General features: G+C 42.5%; 1 protein-coding gene across 8 annotated transcripts in view; it reads right to left on the minus strand.

Annotated features, from left to right (window-relative positions):
- Positions 1 to 1,499: 1,499 nt before the first annotated feature.
- The window catches only part of LOC111248586 (uncharacterized), a 108,103-nt gene continuing 83,801 nt past the window's right edge, over positions 1,500 to 25,801 (minus strand). For 3 of the 8 annotated variants that reach the window (XR_015327262.1, XM_086988286.1, XM_086988284.1), the window contains one exon: positions 1,500 to 2,235. Coding sequence is in view for 3 of the 8 variants with exons in the window: in XM_086988284.1 (XP_086844410.1) it covers positions 2,050 to 2,235 (186 nt within the window). In the remaining 5 variants the exon portion in view is untranslated. Of the gene's footprint in view, positions 2,236 to 6,211; positions 6,870 to 19,443; positions 19,636 to 25,801 lie in introns of those variants that run through there. The other 5 variants (XR_015327261.1, XR_015327268.1, XM_086988285.1 and 2 more) reach the window with 2 other exon arrangements.

A 25,801-nucleotide genomic window follows, 5' to 3' on the forward strand; every position in this document is an offset into this window, starting at 1 on the left:
TGCTTGGTTTCGCCCCGGGCCTAAGCGTCAGCATCCGACCAAAGCTTGCATAGCCCATCAAAGTCACCTTACAAATGAAAAGTACATCTAGTGAAAATCCTAATTTTCTCTGAGTGTAGTTTGCACCGCCGACTCTGTCTAATATGCCTCAACGTGGAAAATGTCGTTGGTGCATCAAAACAGAATGGGATAAAATTTTCCGACACTGTAAAATGTCTCTGTCTAAAGCGCGTCATCAATTAAACTTATGCCGGTCATGATACTTGACAGCTGTCGAAACGGGACCGCTTCCATTTCGGTTCAAGTGACCAATCGAACTGGCCCTCCGTAAATTATGCATTTTTACTGTAAGCGTTAGTACGTTAAATTTAAGCCGATTTGAGCTGTTGGTAACTACAGTATTCGGAAATTCTCTGTTATATGTTTATATGCATATTATTTTCATAGGTATCGAAGCCACGTGTCCTCACTCTATCTTTGTAAATACACGTATTTTCCTATGAAGCGATATAGAAAATGGCCGTTTTCCCTTCTAGCCCGTTGAGCATAGAGTCGATGCATTTGGTTACCAACGGAAGCGGTATTTAGGACTGGTAGGATGCACAAGAAATCGCTAGATCTGTGGGCCTGTAGAGCAATATCAACAACAGCCAGTTCTTCCCCACCAACTACCATTCCTTGCTTGTTTACCTACTTCCCGCCTTCTATCCTAAAGAATGATCCAAAAACGCTCAGCGAGTTCTTGGAAACTTCTTCAAGATCGAAAGAAGCCGCAAGTGGCAGATCCACCGGACAGACGACGTCGACCAACAGTTGGTACTGCTGGACAAACGGCCAGCAAGATTACCATGAACGTCAAAAGGCTGGGACATTGGGGTATTCTCTTCCATTAAACCAGGTCCAAATAACCTGTCATAGGCCAATCTTCGTCTTTAATTCAAGTCATACTGGCAGTTTGCTGCACTCACATTCGGTTACTAATACTCCCATTAGTGGTTTAGTGAGCTGCCGGGAATGACGTCGGCGTCGTCCTGCCATGCTGACACCGTTTCTTCTTCGTCGCTTGGATTGGCTTGTCCCTAGAGGTATCTGCGGCTAGAAACGAAGATGGAAGAGTATGTAGCAATTATCAGGGCTTTTAATACGATACTTAGAACGTTTGATCCAAAAGCTCTGAAATATTTAAACTATCGTACAACAAGGTATCGCGGTCTCATCTTCATCATGAAAAAGCAATATCTGGCATTTATTTTTCAGTCGGATAATTCATATAGAAAATAAGTAAAATATCTTTGAAGGAAAGAAAGCGTTTGACAAGGGATGCAGTTTCTCTGTAAATACTACGTAAAACGGCACAGCTATATTTGGTCTATAAGATGAAGAGTTCAGGATGTGCTCAATCAAGGTGATGCAAACTTATTAATTCAACCCAATCCATTCGAGCTAGTAGTATAAATGTTGTTCATAATAGCCATACTAATAAAGAAAACGAAAAATGGTACGTAATAAAAACATCTTGAACAGATCATTTGTATATTTACTGCTATATGTGTGTCTCGCTTCGATCTAATTTAATTGCCTAATAGTCGAAACAGAAAGTCGTTGAAGTATGTTAAACTGGACAACGACCCCACCTTTGTAACTGGAACTAATAGGAGGCAAACCTTTAGCTCAGTTGCACAATCAGCCTTTCATTCGTGTTAGACTTTGCTAATTTCGTACTCGTCACTTAACCCTTACTAATTATCATTCCTAATGATTTTACGACCCTTAAGTTTCCCGGGGGAAATAAGTTAACTCATCGTTTCTTTCACTCTTCACGACCTTTCTGTATTGATCAGACTTTCATATAGCTAGCAAGAGTCGTTGCAATTACATCGGCTTTTCTACATAAATATTGGCATATATTAAAACTGCGTTCTCTTTGACATTGGTTTCGTGATCAGGATTGCAGAACGCTATGAAGCTTGTTTATTGAACCACCATAGTGCATCCGTGTGTATTGCCAGCGGATTAACTAGGAGAAACTGTCCATAGGGTCGACTTCATTTAGTATATAATTTCTTTGTACTTCGAGCTCGAAAACTGTCGCACGAGTTCAAAAATCCCTGGAAACAGCCCATCCTTAGATATAAAGCATCGATTCACATGTACAAATGTGTGCTTCAGCCTGTTTTCTGATATCAAACATCGGACATGTTCACACGTCTGTACCTCCACGGCATTAGTAAGCCTCTGTAATGATAAATTAAATTATTCGATTAAGCAATTATAATCATAATAATAATTATAATATTAGTATAATTCAATAGATTTTTACAGCTATTATCGTTTCCTATTAAAACTTTTTTATGGATTCTAGCTCACGTTTCGCTTTCTTCCTACAAAGCAGAATCTACCACCGTTGAAACGTCACCGAAGGAAGAACTTTTTTGATGTAATCGTTTTTCTAGGTAGATGGCTTTTTTAATTCCTTCAGTTACTTCGAGTAACATGGGCCGCATCAGATTGTCGTCTTTTAAAAACTAAAATAAATTCAAAGCCAAAAAAAAAGTATCCTAACATTGTTGACATACGTTTATTCAGACCTGAGATAAACGTTTTGAAGATGAGTAAAATTTTTGCAAAAATTTACTTTTTTTTTTATACATACATATGTCCACATAGGTAAGCTTCAACGGTTAATCTGTTTAAGACTTTTTACGCATTTTTGCAGTCTTAATTTTGCAGCGGTTGGCCTGCTATCCGCCCGAAATTTAATTTCTCTCTAATTCTTTTACGTAGCGTATTTAATATATATAATTTTGCTAAAGCTACTAAGAGCTACATATGGTTATGTGCAAATGTAGTATGCAGTAACTTAACAACGGTATAAATAAGCTGTGAAATTTATGAGTTGACTCGACGTGACAGCTGTCGTCGTTGCCGTACCGATGAGCGTCGGAGACCTTAGTAGCGTACGCGTATATACGCCCAGTCACGGAATAAATCCCCCTACATATGACAATTATTCTGTTCGAATTCGTTTTGTCAGAAATCGCGTTCTGGCGTATTGGATCCTTCATCATTGTTCAGCCAGCGATCAAAAATCTAACTGCAGTATCCTGTGGAAGCCGCTGTACATCCACAAATGGAACTGTCTGTGTGCATAGATTTTCCTACCCGAATATGCTTCTCGTGTCTGCTAGCCGACGTGTTTTTTTGAAAAGAGATGTGGCCGTTCGTAGGCAATGTAGGAGTTGAGCCATCCCTAATTCCTGCCATCGCTCCGCTGATGCCATTGCTTTTGCTTGACCCACACAGGACATCCAGAAAAGAAAAAAGCTATATACAAAGGGAGTTTTTGTCGCTTCATGAATCTGGGCCTGTATTCGTATGTGTGTGCGTGTTCACGATACAGCGTATACGAATGAAGCGTAATGGCCCGACAGGGGCAAACGGTTGATGGCAGCAAATCAATGGTAAAAACAGCATGGCCAACGGCAACAACAATAATAGTGAGTACATACACATTAACCGGCCGGTAAGTTAAGACCGGAAACGTATAACGGCATGTCATCTGAGCGATACTACTCTGCCAATAGGCCCTTCAAATTAGATTTTAATCCCATTGTGGTAAAACTGCATTTTGTAACTACGTACTTGCAACCCGTCAACCCGTTACGCCTGGCTAGATTCGGGTCGTAGTTGTCTCGTCTGAAAATTTGTGTGAGTCCATCCGTCCGTCTGTAAGCACGTATCTACGGGAGTGTGTTTAAGCGTATCCGTCGGCAAAGTAGTGAATGCATAAAAAAAATTACTCGACCCTGTAATGCTTTCAATTACAGTAGACTACCGATTGCGGCCATGCTACAATATTTGATAATCGTATCCTATGAAGGGACCAGCGCTTCGCACAACAACAGCGAAACGTATGCCCTCGTGACTGGCAGTGTCGTACCATCGAAGGAAACCTACCACTTCATTTGTTCCTGCTCTCATCTTCGTTGCCTTCATGATACTCTCGACCTACCGCGCTGTTCAAGTCGAGCATACAGTTCGTCAACTTGGTCAAAGCTAAAATTCGATATCATTTACGTGTTACTCACGCTTCGTTTCTGGGTAGATGATAAAGTCGCGGAAGCTACAGCAGCGTAAATTTTCGATTATTTTTTGAAGCCTCCGCCATTGTTGTGAAGTTGTCGGTTATTTAGCCATACAATCGCACAGTCTCTAATAGTCGGCAGCGTTTCCGCTATTTTGAGGAATCAGAAGGGAATTGAAGAGGCCACCTGCTATGATTGTCAGTAGTCGGACTAGCCAAAGTCGTTAGATATTCTTTTATGCTGCAAGCTGCCAAAATCAATTCAGTTTCCCTCTAATACTGACAGTACGATAGATGGTGCTGTGGCTGGGAGAATGGTACCAGCAATCCGTCGGGGATACATGTCAACGAGGCAGACAGGTAACAAGAATCAAGTCGGGATCTTTTGGGTTGTTATTGGCGTTATAGGTCAAAAGTGCTTGCACGTATTCTCTTTGAGGACGCCACGGTCTGTATTAGCTAGCTGAGAGAGACCAGTGAAATATAATCATAATACAGAAATGCATTACCACCGTCACTGGAAGGGATTTATAGAGAAAAGCAAAGTGGGGGGGGGGGGGGGGGCAAGCGAATATTGAGAAGGAGCTCAGCTTTCATTGTACGTGGACAGAATGCATAGGCATATCTTTAAAGGCACATTCGAGACTCAGCACAGACACAAACACAAGGTTCTTCACGGATTTTGTCGGATTCGATTTGAAGGACTGCGCCATTATCTCTTTGATTTACAACATCTGTCCTACCCTTTTTGGCATCGCACACGAAATTGCCAACCCTGCAATGTCCCGTTACCTTTTCTACTAAGAGCCATCACTTTCTGACCATTCGATACTATCGAGTGTGACCAGCACCGACGATAATAATAAACAGGTTTAACATGTAGATGAAAAGCTTAATTGCCTCTACATCTGTATATACAGGGCCTAACGCAGTTTAATTGTAATACCGCTTAAGAAATACGTGAGTGCCGCCCAATTATTATGTTTGACGCACTTCCTGGCCGTGCTTCCAATTGTAAAGTAGCGGATCTTATCCAAAGAAGGATAGAAATACAGTCACATTTGACAACATCGTCACTGAAAGTGTGCATAAAAGGAATTTATTATTCGAACTGTAAAAATAGCCAGAAATGTATGCAGCAGACGCCGTTTTAGAATATTCTTTTTCGTTCGCTGGAATTCTTATTGTATTTTGCCAAAAATGAGCCTGCTTTTCAGCATTGAGCATCCAGACCATCATTGGCGACCATCAGATCAGTCTTCTCGATGTTTAGAGAGTAGCGCTTACACGCAAATAAGTGTCAGTTACAACTCGTTACCTCGAATTTCACGTAACGTAGATCTAATAGCCGGAATACATCTGTCTTAAGGCTACGATCTTCAACGTATCAGAACCACACAGCGCCGTTTCTACTCCGCGCAGAAAACACTGGAATTGCACTTACGCTTTCTGATTTAAGAGCGAATTTACTGTCCGATATCAGAAACGGAGCCTTATATTCATGGAGCCAAAATTGCAGCTCTATCATAGTGTAACAAACTCATATATATATATATATATATATATATGTGAAACAGAAAATATGGCCGCTGAATAGTGCCTTCATCTAATAGTAATTATAGTAAATGTACTCACATAGTATTTTTTTCAGACTGGTTGATATGAATAGCACGAATGGTTAGGCACTCTGCTCCCGTAGTCTATCCTAAATGGAACTTGTGTTTTTCAGTTGTCATTATTGAGCTATACGAAAAGACTTTAGATTTAGCGTAGATTAGCCTTTAGACGTAACTGTCGCTTGCTGTTATATACAAAGTATGAAACCTAAATTGGGATGTTTTCTTATGCCTTGTTTTTCATAGCGTATATACCTGTTGGTAGAATTTTTTTAATGTACCAGAAATATCATCTGACTATTAGATCACAGTTTCAATTAGAGATCTAAACTTTGCATTGGCCATTTTCAAAATGTTCCCTTTTTAATAATTCCCTTTTATCCTCTTCAACTTTTCGATAAATAACTGCGCAATGTCTTCTTCTCCGTTACGAGCAGCATAAAAAACAGGCAATAAAGTAGATCGTGGATTACAAACGAAAAGTAATTAGTATTATTAAAGGATTCGTCCATAACGAAGAGATTAGGTAATAGTTTATTCTCGTTCAAACTGCGAAAGACGTGCATTGTTTTCCTCTGTGACGAATTTGTTTTGTTCTAGAAAGAATAGGCTCAGGATAGCAAGAGTGGCGGATGAACGCATTCCCGCTGTGACAAAAAGCCCGCCAAAGTTTGTCTTAGTTCAGATGCGATACGCTATATAGTTCCACGCAAAGGAAGCGTCTAAGGAGAAAAATAACTCACAAGTCAGTGGTGAATGTCCTTCATAATTCCTACTAACTGATCGTGTTAGCTTGCACGTCTCGTTCAACCATGTTAGACTAAGTGCCATTTCGTGTACGTAGTTACATTAGCAGCCGCAGCAATGGTACTCTCGTGTATCAATACAATGGATTCTTAAACTTGCTCTGTTTCTTTTTCCCACTGACGTTTTCACCCATTGTGCTGGCCGCAACGATACGTACATAATATAGAAAAAGACAGAAAGAAAGAGATAGATTTACGCCATTTTGCAAGCTAATCGATCAACAAGTTCCGCCGTGTACGCACTACATGTGTACTGTAAAAATTTGGACATGTCGTGTCCGTATGCGTTGCTGCGTTCCTGCCTACTTGTGCCCTTGAGAGGATTTTCGTGGATGTCAGTGGACGCGAGCGCACGTCCATATGCTAAAAAAAAAAAAAAAAAATCTGATCAGTTTCAACTGGGTTATAATAAAATACGAGTCATACTACCTATAGTTTTAGAGTATAACATATGGCATGAAGCGGGCTGAATGATAACATTGTACACACAAAGCATCACCGCGGCTACGGTTACTCCTATCGGAATGATGAACACCAGCGTGTGTTTATTCATGTATAAGCGTAATGGCCGCTGGCCGTATCCGTCCCTGTTCATATATGGACCGTTCCTAACTCGTTTGTGTTTGTGACCTCGAACTAACGCGTGTGACTGGATAGCAGACTGACCCATACAACATTAGATGTTATATATATATTATAGATAGGCAGATACACAAACAGACAAAAAAAGGCGAAGACACAGACAAATAGATAACAGGCGACACCTGAATACAATTAATTCAACTGCGATTCCGCACTGAGCGCACGGACAATAGTAACAACAATAACAGAAGCAGCAGAACGGAATATCAGATGTTACCACAACCCTACCGCAGCTGCTAATATCATACGCAGCTGACTCGGGTACACAGATCAGAGCTTTATTTCGTAAACAGGTAAGTAAGCCAACAGGCTAACCGGCGTTAAGCAGACGGACACCTGAACAGCTACAGAGCTCTAATGATGGCAGGAGCCGTCGCAAACGTTACCGCCGAATGTCCTACAACAACCGAGTTAAGAGGGTTAAACATTGCTGTGATTCCCAGAAAGAATAGGCATCACCAGTTGGTACCTGACAATTTTGCCGCCAGTGGGCATAAGTCCGTTGGCTTGTTTGTCCAATAAAGCGGCCACCTGGGCTTCTACCGCGCGCGCAGACTACGACGCCCGCCCGACGTCTGCCCGCTGCCACGTAAATTATATGATCGTCATTAACATATTAATGAGTTGTCGCCTATAGTGAGTGAATTCTGTATAGAATAGTTAATGTGGCTGCGTTTGTAGCAACGCGTCGGCTCACCAGTCAGTCAGTGGGGTGACTATCTATCTCTGTACATGTTTGGTTCTGGGCTTACTTGCCACCGATGGTCAAACTGCTGGTGTTGTTTATGCTGATGGTTGTACTGGAAAGCTGGCAGGCCGTGCTTCCTGCAGCGTAAGTAGCGTCGCCTCTATTGAAAACGCCAGAGCATACGGCCAAGACGCAAGAGAAATGACATGGACGCACAAGCCATAATCCTTCCCAATATTGTGATTACGCCTGATTCTAGTTAACCTCCTCTTAATTAATTGCTGCGGCTAGAGCTAAAAGGAGTGCAGGGGGGAGTAAGGCTGGGGGATGTTGAACAGATCAGAAAAGGTAGAGTCGATAATGTGAATAGTACTTTTAAGGTATTTATTATAATTCGGTGTTCCTTAGAACATAAATACGCAGCTTTATAGATGGAGCAGTGATGGAAGCGGCAATAGACACTTCGATTCGTAAGGCGTATAGCACACCAGAAATTCATGTAACAAGATTTTCTGGTAGATTGTCCGTTCTACCGTATCTGTACGTCTATTAGCCCTATTCACAATCTTGGTACAAAATAAAGTACACTATCTTATGAAAATCTAAGGTCTTCGCGTTTCTACGCCTATAGTTGTTCCGCCGAAGAACATGTTACAACTTGTCAAAAAATAGATACATAATCTCCGCATAAATACGATATATCTGTTACACAAAACACTTGATAGATATCGAGTTGTCAACCCTAAGGTAGCGCGCATTGGCTGTGCAAGGTAAAATCTCTTGTCACGAAACGCATACATTGGCATACTTGTACTCATTATAAGCGCTCAATATATATATATATATATAACAGACACCTCACAAAGTTTTTTGAATTGGAAAAAAGGATGAGTTATTAGAAAATAATTACTCTACGTACTATACTCGTCCAGAACAAGAAAGTCAGCGCCATATTTGGTAACAGATGACCACTTAAAACCGAAGCGTTTCGTTGAAATGTACGCGTAACAGAAAGCTGTTACAATATCAATTCAATATTTACTATGGCTGGAAGTATATGCACGTATCCAAAACGAATTAGGTTATTTGCTAACTAGAAATTATAACGCTTTTTAATTTAGCCTAGGCCATGCACACGTAACAAACGTACGCTTAGTTGGTAACGGATTTAATTTTAGAAACACGTTGTGGTCTAGGTTCGAAATCTAATGTCATGTGGAGTGCCTAGATACGCTGACCGACTCCATTACCCTCTGAAAACTCTTCTGTGCTTCTTCGACTCTTCTAATGCTTAAACATGATTGTTACAGACCGAATAAATCAGGAAATATATAAGTGTTCTTCTTTGGGGCACCGTAATTCTGTGTGATGTTGATTGTTAAATTAGTAGTGAACCGACGAAAACTGAAAACAGTATGAGGTTAAGCCTCTGAGGTATTTCGGCTGCCGTAAGAAATATAAGTGAGAAAGGAATATGGTGGATTGTGCAGCGTTCGGTGATTGCCTCCACCGACTTTAAGTGCTGTCTTTGACTAAGTAAAAGCAGGTTCTAACCTTCAGGAGAAAGGTCCGCGTTAAGCAAGAGCATTCAAAAAGCAAACAAATTTGCTTGTTTGAGGATTAAGCAGCTGTTTGAAAACATTCATCGTTATGATGATGATGACGACGTTATCTTTCAGGTGTTTCATGAAATGTTATTAATACAAGGATATCTTGTAGATACCTTCTTTTTCAGGCTTTAGGCTACACTGTTATAAAGTATTTTGAATGAATCGTCTATTCTTTGTCTAGTATATTCGGGTTGTTGGGTCAACATGGTCCACATGGGTTTTGATACAGAATATTTTGCATTGGAGAGCAAACTGGCACGGATCACAAAATAGAATGCTGGAAAATTATTTATATCCATTTATATTCTATGTTATCATATATTTATGTCTGTGTCTACTTCTTTTGGGGAGTTCAAGCTTTATACGATACTAGTGCTTTCCACTATACGTTTGCATGTTATATATAACGTTAGACATTACCCAGGTTAGTGTCTGTTGCCTAACAATTTCTTTACCGAGCACGATCCATGAAATTACTCATTAACTCAACGACGTGAGTGTTATATATAAAGGATGCTACAAACGCATGTGGGAAACGAGAAATATTGCCGTGCGCGTTGTTCAACACCGGCGTCCCCAGGGGTGCCTCTGCGTCCCCTCCCGGAGAGCTTTGTACCCACGAAGCTTTTCGCCAACGGCCAACTGCACATCGGCCGACTACCAATTGAAGTGGAAAACCTTTCGTATAATATAATAGTTTGTTTTAACAATCGAAACCCCCTGAACGGGCGTATCGAAGATAAACTACAAAGACATTTTGAAAGTGCTTTTGCCTGTATCCTGCTGGCGTGTAGGTCAGCACTAGGTTGGCGGCCTTCACACTTTCGTTTACTCGTAGTCTTATAGCATTGCTTAAGGACAATAAAGCGTATCAAAAACTGTAAATTTAGAACAGATATAGTAGAATAAAAAGGCGTACAGCGCTGTCCTCTTCCTTCTGCCGGCGCCGACCTTTGTATACATTGCACGTCAAACTTAGCGGAGCCTGGCGAGAACGATACTTCGTTTACGAACAATGCCAGCAGCTGTTCGGAAGATGGACACGTGCACACTCGCATATCTATCCTCGGCATTAAACTTGAAGAGTCGAGCGTAGCGTCCGCATTTAGGTCCGCGTTGAAGTTTTCGTTGTGACGACCGGATGGACGAGTGAACGAGGAGAAAGGGCAAGTGAGATCTGGAGGGGCGGCGAGAATTTCGTGTCAAACATACCCATCATGAACGCACATACACGAAACTAAGGCTGTGTTCAACTCACAACCATGAATTTTTAGTAAGCTCTAACCTTACTTCATATAGTAAAGGTAACCAAGTTTATATCGTCGATCTACCGCAGTACAGCATACACAATTAGGGAGCTCGCTCGTAATAGAAGAGGCTAAAAACGCAGGCCTCTGGTGCTCTTCCTAAAAACTATATGGTCGAAGACAACAGCAGTTTAATGACTGGATGGAAAAGAATGTCGTGTGTCAGCCCAAAGGTAACGCTAACCACAATTCCCTACAATAGAATAATGTAACAGAGTAGAAATTAATTACATATTCAACATTACGAAGACAGATTTCAAAGCTGAGCTGGCACATGTTGTGCTAGACTCTTGCCACGCAAATATCGCTCGAATTAGCCCATCGCTTATGACAGGAACTAATCCTCAATATGTAATATTATGGGGAGGAAATGTAAGGCACTTCCAAATACTCGCACACTCACTGAATTAAAAGCAAAACATAACTGACGCTGAAATGGGCATATTATGGAGGGCGGTTGCGCCCTTCGCATCATGTATATGATTTAATTGGATCTGAAAATCGCTCGTTTCCATATAAAGGATGCCCTATTGATTTAGAAAAGTTTCCACTTTAATTAAATAATGGTACTGTTCTTGGCATATCAGCATCGATGACAACAACGACAAGCAAATTGCATTAAGAACCTCTAACTTGTACCGGACGCAGAAAACCTTGATGTGCACCCTTTAAACCTGCCCTGTTTTTGTTATGGAGGACTCAAATAGGTACACTTTGTTTCAACACTACGCTCGCCATGTCCTCGTTTGATGCATTCTAGCCCTTCTAACATCTTCGCTTCTCGCAGCCCTGTACTCTTGTTGCATCAGATTGCAACCTCCCTCCTTCTTTGTTAGGCAAGATGATGGTACGTCCCGCTGATGTCGGTAAAGCGATGATTGCGCCTCTTCTATCTATCCTGCAGCTATAGTTGTGGTTGAGTGGTGCGCTTCTAGGCCCATCCTTGGCTCAACATTTAAGAAAGCGTGAGTGGCGACCCGTGTTTTGTCTGTCCTTCGCTAAGACTTAAGCCAAAGAAGGAAGGCCTTTATTAGATTACTTATTAGCGAACGGTTCGACACCGTTTACTTTCTGCTGCGCTTCTTGAATTGCGTTGTGTTGGCCTAGGAAGATCCTTCCCGGGAGACGTTTGCCAGTTAGCCGAGGCGCTACTGTGCGTTACGTTGAGTGAGCAATATTAAATTGTAAGTTAGAAAACTTCAATCTCAGTCCTAATGTCTTCTTAATTTCAAAAAGTTTCAAGATTGATTTCCTTCGCTGATGCTTATTTTACCCTGCGCAATCAAGATTCCATTTATTATCCTTTGAGCTGCAGCTGCTGCTAGCCGTTGGACGTATAATTGTAATTGAGCATTTGCATGGGGATCAACGTCGGAAAAGGGCGGGCAGGCGTTTCATGCAAGATCCATTGGGGCTGTGGATGCGCTCAGAATGAAAGGCTGGTAAAAGAAAAGATCTAGTGAAAGAAATACTAAAGCAGCAGCTTATAAACACTGTCAAAGTTTACTGGTTGTATTTCCTTCCGTTTTGGTCGAACATGTTTCGAGAGTTGACTAAAAATAAATAGGTCATTTAAAAAATCCATTAATGTTAAAGAAAAAAGCTATCTGGCAGCGAGGACTTGGGCCTACCCTTTCTTTTTTCTAAAAATTATTTCTCTGCTCAGTTTAGCATCAAAGCTTCCACAGTCGTTAGAGCAATGAATGAGGTGAAACAATTTCTGGCTAGGCCAAATGCAATATAAAATTACCGGTTTTTGATAGTATTTCATAATCTATTTTGTCCCACTAGATCTATAATGCATCAGACCTCACTTTACTTCAAACGGTAAACACTTTTACTGGACAAATTCATCAAGATTAAGTCCTCCGTCGCAGACTTGATGTATTAAACCTATGCGCGATGTGCGTATGTTAGCGGGTGGTTTGAATTCACATTCGATTGAGCTTTTTCTTTCCCTTTGAGTACCGGCAGCGTTAGCACAGACCCTTACTGTTAGGTAGTATGTGTTTGCATGCTATTGTGAGCAGCTACTTACCTTAGGTTATAGATTAGTACATAAACGAAAACTTTACTATTACCCCTTTACTATACCAAACTAAGGTTCTTTCGGGGACGGCAATGTACCTGCCCCCGCTTCCTTTTGTTTTCATTCTTTCTAACTCGAGCCATCGTATGCTCCCTCGTTGTAAGTATCCCCATTTACGTCTGTACCCTTCTCAGCCTGCATGCAAAGGGGACGAACGATTGCCCCCGCCCTATATCCGCTTGTAACAACTCTTGCTGTCCTCCAAACAACTATATGGATAGGGGATCGTCACAATGCACATTCTAGCTTAGTTTGTGACCGGCACACGGATTTACTGCGACGCGATGTGCGGTTACAGCTGCCCGCCACCAACACCAGTAGTAGTAGTAGTAGTAGTCGTACTACTGACAATAGTAGAAAAGGCAACACCAAAAGTAGGAGCAGCTGTGTAGTAAGCGAATGTGCTGATCAGTGGTTGGGTGTACAAGATAGGCATTCGGTAGAAGGGACTTGACACCGCCCAAGCTGTCTTATCCTGTCAAAGCTTGGCGGTCCTCAATATAAGTCGGAGCCGGCCAGCCTGTTTCATATTAGGGCATAAGTTGCAGGAGGTTATAGTGATGTTGTGCTGCATTGGTGCGCACTACTTACATCTCTGGCTAGCCAAATGTAGCTAGAACATTGGAAAGTGGGTCACAGCAAATATAACACACTAGTGCTGCCATCGGCTCCGCTTGAAATTGTGGTGTTTATACATATGCACTGCTCGTTTTTGTCAAACAGACAGACTGAATCGCCGACCACTTCCGACTGGCCAGGGATAACTGATCTATCGGAAAAACGCCGTATGCCCCGTGTCTGACTTCGTAGTCCTTTTAGCTCTCACTGGCCGCTCCAGCTGGCCTCGCTCTCGTCTCTCCTTAAGCTGAATCTTGTTAACAAATAAAAAAGGACAAAGACCAGAAGGACGAGATAGCCAATACTGTCTTCACTCAAAAGGTTGTGACACGAAGGGTTCGTTCTGACACCAAACGGCTCGACGTTTGTCGGTTACCTAGTACGACACGACGATTTTGCCGAGCATCAGCAAAGTTCTCGGTGCTTGATTGTATCCAGTGTGCGGCTGGGCGAATATAACTGTTTTGCCCCCACAGTAGGATGCAGATTGCTCTTCAGGCAGCAGCATATAGTTCGGACTTAGTGAGGCAAGCGGGCCAAACGAGCTCGTTGAAGGCTAGTGACATTTGGCCGTTCTATATAATGCGAGCTTTAAATTGCCCGCTTCTCTGCAATCTTGTAGCAAATGGGTTTGGATGTAGAAAACGGCCTCAACGGAGCGGAGTTGGGGTCTTGTGGGGAGAGTAAGTAAACTAGGCGACTAGCTGCTCTTGCCTTTCGAGTTGAACTCTACGCGTATAAAAGTGCCAAATTCACGGCAATAAAATCCGGATAGGAAACAGTGTCTTGTGCCAAAATTAGCTGCACAGAGGACGTCGGAAACTGTAAGAGTCGCATCTAAATATGCTGATCATCATACATCTGGAACCCATGCTCTCAGAAAGAAAGAGAGAGAGATCTATTGGGAATTACTTGTTATAATTATGTGTTTAAAGGTATTAGGATACGACAAGTTCTATACTCGTAGCTATGTATTGACATAGAAGATGTTGCGCTATACCTACAAATTGTACTGGTGTTCATTTCAGTTTTTTATAAAGATTCGCTTTTACTGGTAATGATATCATCGTGTGTATAATTAATAATCTAGACCTTTTCTGGGTTTAGTGGTAAATGCAATTATTTAAAAATGGCTCGAGTAAAATGGTATTACAAACTTTCTATTTGAACATTATAATTATATAAACTTGTTTTTAATGGACAAAATGGAAAGAGGCATACATAATATAGTAACATGCGCAAATTTCGATGATTTGAATGCTTGTTCGTTTTCAACTTATAAGGAATAAAACGAACCGTATGCATACTGTAGACATGCTACATGCATGGCTACATCAGGATATAAAATTTTGCAGCCCACCCAAATGTTGCTACCTTCCATGATTCTACTTTGTCGGAGCTACGAGCTATGAACGAGCCACATAAGTTACACAAACGAGATGTCATGCACTTTGTAAGTTGCTATGCCTTCAGTAAAGGAAAACATAGGCGTGCTAAACTTTCGTCTACCTGATTTCTCCTGGAAGTCTCATCATTTAGGAAAGTACTTAGTCAGTCTGATCTTGGAATTCAACTGCCTTTTGGTTTCAGTTTACCGCTGTCTGCCTTCTTGTAGCCAGATGCTCCCGTGAAACGACATAGCTCTAGATAAACACACTTCAGTGAAGTTACGGGATAGATGTTAAATAAGTTACCTATGTTTTGAAAGTTCTGACCCGGCCTCAGCTCCCCTTTCGTGTTCGTTGTCTGATGTAGAAGGCTATCTGAGTTTCTGATGACTAGTCAATATTTACCGAAAGCCATTGTGACCATGACACTAACTATATTCGATGTCGAAATCAATTTGCCGTAAAAATACGTTTTCATTATTTGTGCATGGGACGATCAGTGCCCTGAACAAACGAAGCTGATTGTTGCAAGGATCCTATTCTAAGGACTTCGAGGTGCCACCTAACATTTAGAGAGCATGACTCTGGCCAACAGTCGACATTTTGGGAGAGGATGGAGAAACATTTTAAGGCGGGAGCCCGCACCACGGTAGATCGGCTGTTTGAAAATGTAGAAACATTCTACTCTGTGATATGACAAACTGATGGACTATGTTACCTCAGGCTATCGCCGAAAGTGAACAGAGAAATAGAGGTCCGACAGCTGCATATACTCACCGCACAATTTTTTTACATATGCGAGCTGGTGACTAAGGGGCAAGATGCAACGATTAGGTGGAGAGAATGTCTGGCATAGAATAGACGTGACGAAGTATGATGACTCTATCTTACGCCATGTTTTGTTTGCAATGGTCATGATATATATCGCAATATATGCAATGTGGATTACATGAATTTTAAGCTTTGTTCCTGTCCTTTATATAAAATAGAGTATTTGCAGATCTTATTTCATTGTGAATTTTCGCCTGTTTTTAGATGCTTGCACGCACTAAGGTCCAACGCTACTGTATGCGGTCATGTCCGCCATATCGAGGAAACGATATGAGATGTCTACAGCTAATACACTACAACGAGGGGTTTGTGCACTCACGAACACGGATAACGTCGAGAACGATAGAGCCAACTAGAAAAAACAAAAAAAGTAAGAACATTTAAATTAAACTGAAATAAATCCATTGTTAACTTCTCGATCGTCGTCGTCCACAGTATAAGCATTAGCACTCGTTCCGATTCACTGGCCATCGGACCCCGTCTCTCAAAGGCGAAGTGGCTAGGCCGGGTGAACTCGCGCTATCGTAATCCTTTCGATAGACGAGATCATATCATCTCATCATTGCTGTTGATGATTATTCTTTGGCCGTTTCTGTCCGCTTTGCATCAACGGAACAAGCAGATGGATCTTTTCGTTATCCCACACGTTCTGCCTATGGCATTGTGCCGTTTCACTTTACCTCCCCACCTAGTGTCCTTCCCGAGAAACTGCTTCCTCCCTTAGGAGGATCAAACACTCGTTCTCGTCCGTGAAACGAAGCCAATATTATCATCTGTCTTTCCGTCCCGCTTTTTTGGCACTCCGACTGTCTAAATTTTATAGAGTTGGCCCTCACGGCATCGTTCCGCATCGTCTATACAATCTCATAAGCAGGAGTTATCAGCGTACCGGCGTTCCGTGTTGCTCGTGCCTGCTTTCCGAATGTGTGTTGTCGTTCACTGTCGCAAATTGAACTGTGTTTGTCGCAGCTCTGTTGTGAAGCGGTGACGGTGACGGCTCTTACCATTAGGCGACCATTGTTCTGCGTGACCAAATAAATGAAAAGTTGTCCGAGGGCTTCCAAACCGATATTCCCTTGAAATCAGCTAGCGAATGAAATCGTTAGGCAAGTCCGTCGACTTGTTCGTTCTTGTCATCGTCGCCCACGTTCTGTTTGTTGCTGCTCTATCTTGATGTTGTCGTGTTCCATCTATAGCCTTCCTAACGTCGTCACTTTTAAAGTCCGTTAACCGCTTCCAAGAGCCGATCCCTACTTGTGCTCCTTGACCTTTGTTTTATCTCTTAATCCCTCTTGGCATGAAATCTTAGTACATTGCCATTACCTTTCTTGGTATTAACATATCTTACGAGGCTGTTCTCTTTGCTAGTTCATTGTTTTTTTTTTTTTTTTACAACGGTGTCTTTGTGCGGAATTTACCAATGATTCCGTCTAGTTTGCTTTTTTCGTGCAAAGCCATCTTACGTCGGCATTTTCAACGATCATACCTGCAAATGTTACTGAAGCCTCTTCTGCTAAGACTTGCAGCTCCAATCTAGTTATGTTCAGCAATCGTCCGACTAACACAACGGCGAAACGTTACGATGGCAATACGATGTGGCGCGCAGACGTGCGTATGTACAACAAACAGTACTTGTCTCATTTCGATAGCTATCGTTTTGAACCTTGCAGGGCACATAGCTTCACCTTATCCCTGAAGAAAAAACTTAGATTGGCCTTAGGAGGAAATGTTCAGGTGTGCAAGAACTCCTGTACATGTAGTCTGCACGGGCAGGACAGCCCAGACAACCAACTACAGCGATGCTAAAGTCGACATCAGTGGGACGCTTTTTTTCTGTCAGGGCTCTAAACAGACACACGCGCTTACTTACCGACAGGGTTTTAACCTGTGACGGCTACGTGGGTGTGTTATACTTCATCCGTTCATTCCGCAAAAGAAGCATAGGACAAGATAAGGCGGCGATGGCAGCAGGGTAAAGGACAGGAAAAGTGAACGAATTCGAGCATCCAAACAAGCAGGAAGGTACGTCGAAAAGCCATGCACTGGATCTAGCAAGCAAGTTTTCTTTAAGTATGCATGGACCCAGATCCCTTACCCTAAAAAAAGTTTGGATGCCTTTCGAAAAGTGCAACCCTCTTTCTTCTTTCGCAGCCACCGTCGTTATAGACGCCTTTACCGTCGTTCTCATCGTCGTTGCTGTCGATCGCGTAAAGCTTTGCTTCTCCTTTCAGCCCACAAACGTTCCCCGTCTCCTCTCGAATGTAGCACAGACTTCGGAAGCTGCGACGTTCCCCCCTCTCTTTCTCTCTTGGCTGACTCTCGCTTTAAAGCAAATCTAGTGAGTCGTTCCTACCGCTGCACACGCCGCCGCGGTCGCTCGGGCCGTCGGATTAGCTTGTTTTGCATAAAACCTCCTCAATCTAGAACCTCCACGCCCGGCACCCGTTGCTTGCGTCGGCCTGGCACATACATGAAGCCCCAGTTCGGCCCGCCTCCTGCTCCTACTCCATCCTCCTGCCAGCCGAATACAGTCCGATCGCCCCTTAAATGAATATCCAACAGCTTCAGGTGGGGCACATAGAGGTTACTCCCCTAGGAAATTTTCGGCCTCATGAGATACGCGCTAGAACAAGTGGATAGCCTATTGCAAAAGATGAGTGATCTCAGGCATGGAGGGCAAGGCGCGTCAAAGAGTGGTCCAGACAGCCAGAGAACCATCGAATGAAAGACGCTTTTTTGCGCCGAGGGCGGAAAATGCAACCGATCTCTCGGCAAACAAAATACAATGTTTCCACAATACCTTACTGGCCTGCATAGCTAAATAAGCTAGGACTGATGGAGCTCTCTATGGTCGGAGTTCGCACTGGAGCGTTGATTGGGGCATAATGCCCCGCCCATGTTGACATGGCCCAGCAACGGCTTTAACGGAACTTGAAATATAATACCTAAATTCTCCCTAGAGATGTTTTTATAAGTCGTTCTTTTTCGGAGCTGGATAAGCATATTTGGCCCAAGACAGTCTTCGATACTTAAGCATTTTGAATATAATATTACAGAAAAGGACTAGGATGCTGTGACAGAAGAGATTGGTAGATGGAAGCTCTGATTCCTCAAAAAAGAACGTCTCTCCTTTACGGTCATTTCTAGTTTTCGTTAATCTTGCTGATCTACTTTTGCCCATGTAAAATCTGTTTGTTAATACCTTTTGTTTGTTAATAGGTAGACAATCAGCTCAACTTGTTGACGTCCGTATATCTACATACTGCAGTGGCATATTACTGCGCTTACCTATCACACGTTGAATAGAAACTAAGTTTTTTTTTTTCAAATCACATCTAATTATCTTCGAAGTGTATTTCCAGTTAATTTACTTTGCTGATTTCGATGTTATTTCTCGTTGTGACCCGACAGCATAAATTGAAGTAATCTATTATTCAGGCCTATTTTAGGCCGAAAGTTTTTTTGACGTCATGCTATTCAGTTGTGGAATGAAGTCAAACATTGCGAATCTATACTGAGTAGAATGTGTTACGGTCGTTTAGTCGCAATAAGGCTATAATTAATCCACTGGTAGACGCTGGTACAGAGCTTAGCACGTTAAAACGAAGATCATTTGGTCAACATTTAGATGATGGCCAAAAGGCGCGGCCACGTATCAAAAAAATCGAATGTGATTTCAGAAAATCAAATAATACCCACCGCAGTACCAATCCAAATTTGGATACGCTTGAGTTGATAGAAATACAGAATTTCTACTGACTTACAGAGTTACTGGTGTCGAAATGTTGTTCATTGTTGTTGTGCGCATTTTCTGGAAACTTCCATGTCATTTTCGGCTGGTTCAGTAGACGGCTACAGAAGCTCGCCGCAAAGGCCGGTAGAGTATTAATGTTTGTGAAAAGCATGAAAATATTGTATCAGTCTCACCTCGTGCCTTTAGATTGTCAGGTTAGTACCTTAAAGAAACACGCAATAGGGATACAAAAATTTATATACTGTATTCAGAATTTGAACGCCTTTTATGTTTCGCGCTACCGTCTAGAAGCGATCGATCGTGAGGTCTTCAATATTCAAATGGGACGTGGGAGCGTCGCTATTCTACACAAAGCTGTGCCTACGGAGGTGCAAAAAAGAATGTATACAACTTTCAAATCCGATTTCGTATCTAATTAAGCGGACTGTTAAATCTATAATAATACAAATGCGTTAAGGGTTATTATGTCCCAGAAAGTCACCTGTTAAATGGGAGAATGGTAGAAGTTTGAAAGCGCTTTCTTCTGCGCGTTTTTTGTGCCAGTACCATTTGCTAAGGCTGTCAAGAGGATTCGTCGTATTCTACGGGTAGCACAGTGTTAGAAAAGTCTCGGGCCCTCATCACGAATCCCATCTTCGTTCTTAATCAACTTAGTTTTCAACAAGTAAAGGTTTCTCTCCGTCTGCTTTGCCCTACGATAGTCTCTGTTCGTCTGCTAAGCAGACTTATTTACGAACGTATTTATAGCGCACAATATTGTCCACTGGCGTCCTGTGGCAGCTACCGTTGTTTACCAAGATCTGATTATATATACACGGGAAATAGGTAAATAGTGTCACTAACTTTTCTCATTCTAATAATAGCAATAACAATAAACATAGACGTGTGTGCCGATTATCACGGTAATAAAGAGAGCCGTTGAACGTTTATAACGTAGGCGAATCTAGCGTACCATTTCTTCGTCGAGAAACAGTTTCTATTATTGTTTGACTGGAGATAATAATCAGGTTCGTTATACTAGTTCTTGTATGTATTAGGGAGAAAAAGTCAATTGTTTTAACGATAACATTTTTCCTCGGCAGAGTTATCGAACTGTGCTGGAAAACTGCAAGGCCCGTTCCATGTCGATCAATATTTCAAATTTTAGATTATATATAGCTTATCTTTTTATTGACACACACTGCCTTTCCGTGGTAAATTTTTCCTATATTTTCTAAAAATGAACTTTTAATTTAAAGTCTGTTTCAAGAGCGTTTGGTTCGCTTTCGATCATGAATAGATAAAACATCACATCTCTATGGTATTCTTATTAACAAATGAGTACTAACCCTGCCACTGCCGATCGATTTAATCATTTTAGCGCAGTAGGGGTCGGTAGGTTTCGTATCGAAGATCGCTTCGCTCGTTTTGGAAGGCAGGCACCAAGACCAGACCGCCTCATTTTTCCATCAAAGCTTCTTCAATTTTCGCGTATTATCGCAACGCTTTGTCATCAAGACTTCGGTGAGCTTCGGTTAGACGTAGGCACCAAGTTCTTGTGACAGATCTCGATTAAAATTTGATTTAGTCGATATACGGTGAACTTCTACTCGCCAGTAGCAGCGGCGGCGGTAGCTGTGGCTATTTGATCGAAAGTGAACAGTTCTCCAGTTGCTATTTTTACTTTGGACGTGTGTGTGCGCGTGTCAGCGTTTGTGTTTGTCTAGGGGTCCCCCGCCTATTTTGTGTTTACAATGCGGAATAACCACGAGTAAAGACGACGTGCACCGATGTGGGAATGCTGCCGTGAGCCCTCATCATCATTACGATCATCATCATCATCATTATTGCCACCAGCATCGTTAAAATCAACGTCGCCGTTGGAGTGACGGATCAAATTTAAATGCTTGTATAGCAGCACATATTATATCCAATCAGATTTTTGATGGCGGCAAACTTGTGAATACTAATTAAATATAGAAGGATGTTTATACGTCTTCTTTTCGCTTGCAGCGCCTCGTTTTCCACAGATCGTCTTCGCTGCCCGCACGCGCTCGCTCTATTGGAATATTTAAAGTACAGGTACCCTATACGCGTGGTTAAATTGCTACACACTTTCTAACTGTTGACCGACCGACGGTAGCGGCTGTCGTAATGCTAGCAAGAACGGTAAGAGGAAGGGGTAGAGTCCACGAACACAGCAATATTAGAAAACAACGTCTAGGGGCACGACCCTTTCTTCTGTGCTATTGCGCACAGAAAAAGCAGAACATCAGAAAGAAATTGGCGTAGAATCTAACTTTGGTATCAAACTTTGGGATCGAACCTTTTAATCTTGCTTAATTTGCCTATAGCAGCCACCTGCCTGCCTGCCGCTGGTCGGCGTGGCCTGTTGCTTTTGCCTACGTTTTCATCGACTGTTGTTAATTGCTACCTCTGGTGATGTTGCGTTCGCTATGAAGCACGTTGTCGTCGTCGTCGTCGTCGCGGATTTCCGCCTTAATAGAAATAGACCGCGAAATTTCAAAAGGCAAATGAAAAACTAGACGATGAAACCGAATTGTGGCTATATCGCTGACAATGGCATTGCATGCCGTTTGAAGCTGATGAAATGCTTAGCCTGGGGACTTCCGGAAAGCAGTTTTCACTGCCTTCACTCGAACTCCTTTCGGATATCACGCACACAGCCATAGCGACCCGAGTTTGTTAACGGCGTCAAGCGACTGAGCGAGACGTCTACCTGTTTTTCTGCTTATACCTGTCATCGCATACAAATGAAATAATAAAACAAAAGCCAAAAAAGCGCAAAGCGAGATGGGCCTTTAACCCAAGGCAGCGATGGTGGTAACACGATGAATCGAAGTCGAGCTCGCGATGAAGCCACTAGTTAAATGAGGTCCATAGAGTAATAAAGAAAAAAAAAATATCGCGGATCAATTGACAGGCCCGAATAGAAAGCTGGTGATGCTGATCATGCCGACGAGGACCAAAAAGGAAAGAAAGAAGAATAACTGCTACTGGCCAAAGTTGTTGTTGTTGTTGTTGGCGCTTATTGAGCCTACAAAAAGAAAAAGCGGTGATAATGTTGAGGCAGCGAGAAAAACTGCATCTTCCAACGGAAAAAAGCGTCGTCAAAGGATTATGCAACCAGACAGCAACGAATAGTAGACATCATGGTAGGTCGATAATGACTTCGATTTACTAAAGTTCAACCCGGCAAAAGATCAGAAGCAGCGATCTGAACACCGCAAACACGTCACGATCATTAAAACGACAGTAATAGCTGCTATACAATGACTTCTAACCGCTATCTGAAACTGGTTTTGTTAATGTCCAATAGGTTGTTTAACCAGCTCGAGCATGAAACACATGTGTACACAGCACAGAGCATGTATACATGCTCAAGCTGATTTGTTCAATCGAACAGCTTCTACGGGAGGTAATAATAGGTCTGCGGGTAGCATTGACCATAGCGTCTCTACCAGCTTACTGCTTTACCCTAATCTCAGGCGTGTGCGGTGAAGACTCCATATTGGACGCGAACAGATGACGATCAATCGAACTGTTTGTGTCCGCGCAATAGAGACTAACATCAGCAGCAGTGGCGCACATGGCAAAGGGGGTGGCGACCCCCATGTTGATAAAATTTATGGGAATTACATTCATATACTATAAACGGGCTATGCGGAGCCACGTGTTGCTACGGCCGCTGGCATCAGCCGTGCGCTACTTGAACTACTGGAGAGGAAAGCAAAGCGACAAACGCTAGCGTGTGAAGAAGAAACGACGAGGTAGATTGGTGGTAAGGATAAATAAAGAGAAGGCCCTAAAAACGCAGAGACAACACGATAAGTCGGCGAAAAGGACAATGAACAAGGAGATGATGGTATTAATGGTGACGCTGCTGGTGGTAATTGTGCGGGTTATGTATTTTCTTTTAGTTCATTTTCTTCAGCCCATGCAGTTTGTTGGCAATATTGCTACTGATGTTGCATATCCGTTGGTTTATCTCGCGCTTCACTGGTCTTCCGTTGATAGGAACAACCATGTGGTCTCTAATACGGTCTAGATATTTTGCACCGTTACGTTTATTTCAGATATGCCGCTTTGACGCATCATGGGAGCGGCAACGCAGCTAGTTGCGCGACGTGCATATAAAGATGAGATATTTTGTCGGCGTTTTGCGCGGCTTCGTCCTACAGTCATCGAGCTATCTGTCCCTCAGGACCTAATGACGAAGACTTAATTCTATCCGCAATCTTACCGCGTTACGTTGGTGTTACTATTGCTGTTATTGTGGCTCGAACGTTCGTACGAAGAAGTGGTGTCTTTTGTGGTACCAATAGTCAGCGATTGATGTTACCGTCGGTATTATCGTTGTTGCTACTGCTGTAGCCTTTCCACATCGTTTTCATCGTTGTTTTCGTTTAGTGCTTGCATAGTTTTCTATAGAAGAACGACAACAACGAACAAATGACAAAACGGAAAGGTGACAAGGCGATGCCAACGTTTGCGGTTTGCCGATGATCAATCAAATGTGTCAGCCAAGCCGGTCTAGTCTACCATAGTTATCATCGTTCGCACCTACTCCAGTTATCTCCATCAAAAGCTAACAGCAATTTCACTTCGATATAGCTTCTTCACCTTAATCGCTGCTTTTTGTAATACGTGCTCCGTCTGTCCAACTATCCTTCAGAGCCAAGGCTATCATAGGGACGCTCCACGCACACCCACCGCGACCACCACAGCGGACCGCAGCACTGTCGTGTGGCGTCGACGGCAAGGGCGACAAATAGGCAGAATAACAATTTGCGACGACATCTGGTAGGGCCAGCTGCGAGTCGTACTCAATATCTGTTGTCCTGTGGTTCATTATAAGGACACACACACACATACACATGTACGTATATATATATACAGAGCTGTATGTATGATGCATGTGTCCTATGGGTGTATGTGAAATTGTCTCCGTATGGTAGTATGTACTCATTAATGCTTATTTCTGAAGTCGACGAATCATCCGTTTCGGCCAAAGTGTCGAAATTCTTAACGTCGGTCCGGTGCTGGGCAAGCACACTGGGCCATTATGGAAAACATGTAGCTCGCGTTCAACCGCCGCTAGCCGTGACAAAATGGATACGAGAAGATTGCTTTGCCAGTATACGTATGTATACATACATAGGATCGTAGGAGCGAACTGTCGCGCGTCGCTGCAACTGTCCTAATGGTTTGCTAACACAAAGGCCAGAGCATTGAGAAATCACAGTTTCTCTAAAAATCAGGTTCGTACACACGAAATAAATCTAATTTGAACGAAATAATTCATTTCAGCTTCGGGTGATACACTCCGATACATTCCCATTTGTTTCTCTATCAGGTTCTTCGATTATCTCACCTGCTAGAGGACGCACACAATTTTGAATCGTGTTTTAATCGGATTATTCAAACTGTAGGAACAATTCGTGAAAGTACGATGTTGGGGTCATCAATGTTTTAACGGACTTCGAAGTGCCCTGGTCTTATCTACTTGTTACTGTTATTTATGCATCTCGATAAGAATGTTACTATAGATACGCATACGACGCTCATCAAGAGCCTCACCTCAGCTGTGCGGAGCGAAATGCAACGTCTAGCCTAGAAGATGCCGATATTCCTTTTATTATTATTTTTCCCCTTTTTCCTGCGTTCATCGGCTAATCTATTGTACAGCGACTGCTTAGACTATGCATGCTTTTTTAATCCCATTGATTGGTGTGAACAGTATCGTGAATTATAGCCAATGCCCCGACAGTAGCTGGCACTAATCGTATACGGACGATGTAATTCGCGACAGGTTGTTTGGCCTATCGCACAACGTAGGATTACTGGCCTGACGCGTGGTACACCCCCGATCCGGCCTCCAGCTAACCAGCTTCGTCTCGATGTCGCACAGATGAATATACTTTGAAGGGAATTAGTTCTATTTCACGTTTATAGGCAGAGCTGTAAATCGTCACTGCTAACGGTCCTCGATATCATTGGGGTCTAGCTCTTCTAGACACTATTAGCTAATCTTAGAACTAGTTCGAAGCGGGACTCGACAATGGATCATTTAGTACATTTCTCAGCGTCGAGAGGACATCGATCTTAACTTCAACGAAGAGCATTTGCTTGCCCGTTGACCGAAAGTAAATCAGTAGAAGCTTCGAAACGGGAACAATTTGCCGTAACAAATAGCCGACGGTGACGGTGACGCTAACATGAAATTCGTCGTGGCAACGACGCAGTTACCTAGACGGTACGGCGTGCATTGAATGTTCTTTTGCAAACAAACAGAGGTGGCAAGTGGGCCAATTAAGCCGCTGACCACGTTAAAAAAAGGCAACAATTCGAGTCTACCGAACTTCTAT

Source organism: Varroa destructor, unplaced genomic scaffold, assembly GCF_002443255.2.
Source record: "Varroa destructor unplaced genomic scaffold, Vdes_3.0 BEIS01000004.1, whole genome shotgun sequence".
Classification (NCBI taxonomy): Eukaryota; Metazoa; Arthropoda; class Arachnida; order Mesostigmata; family Varroidae; genus Varroa; species Varroa destructor.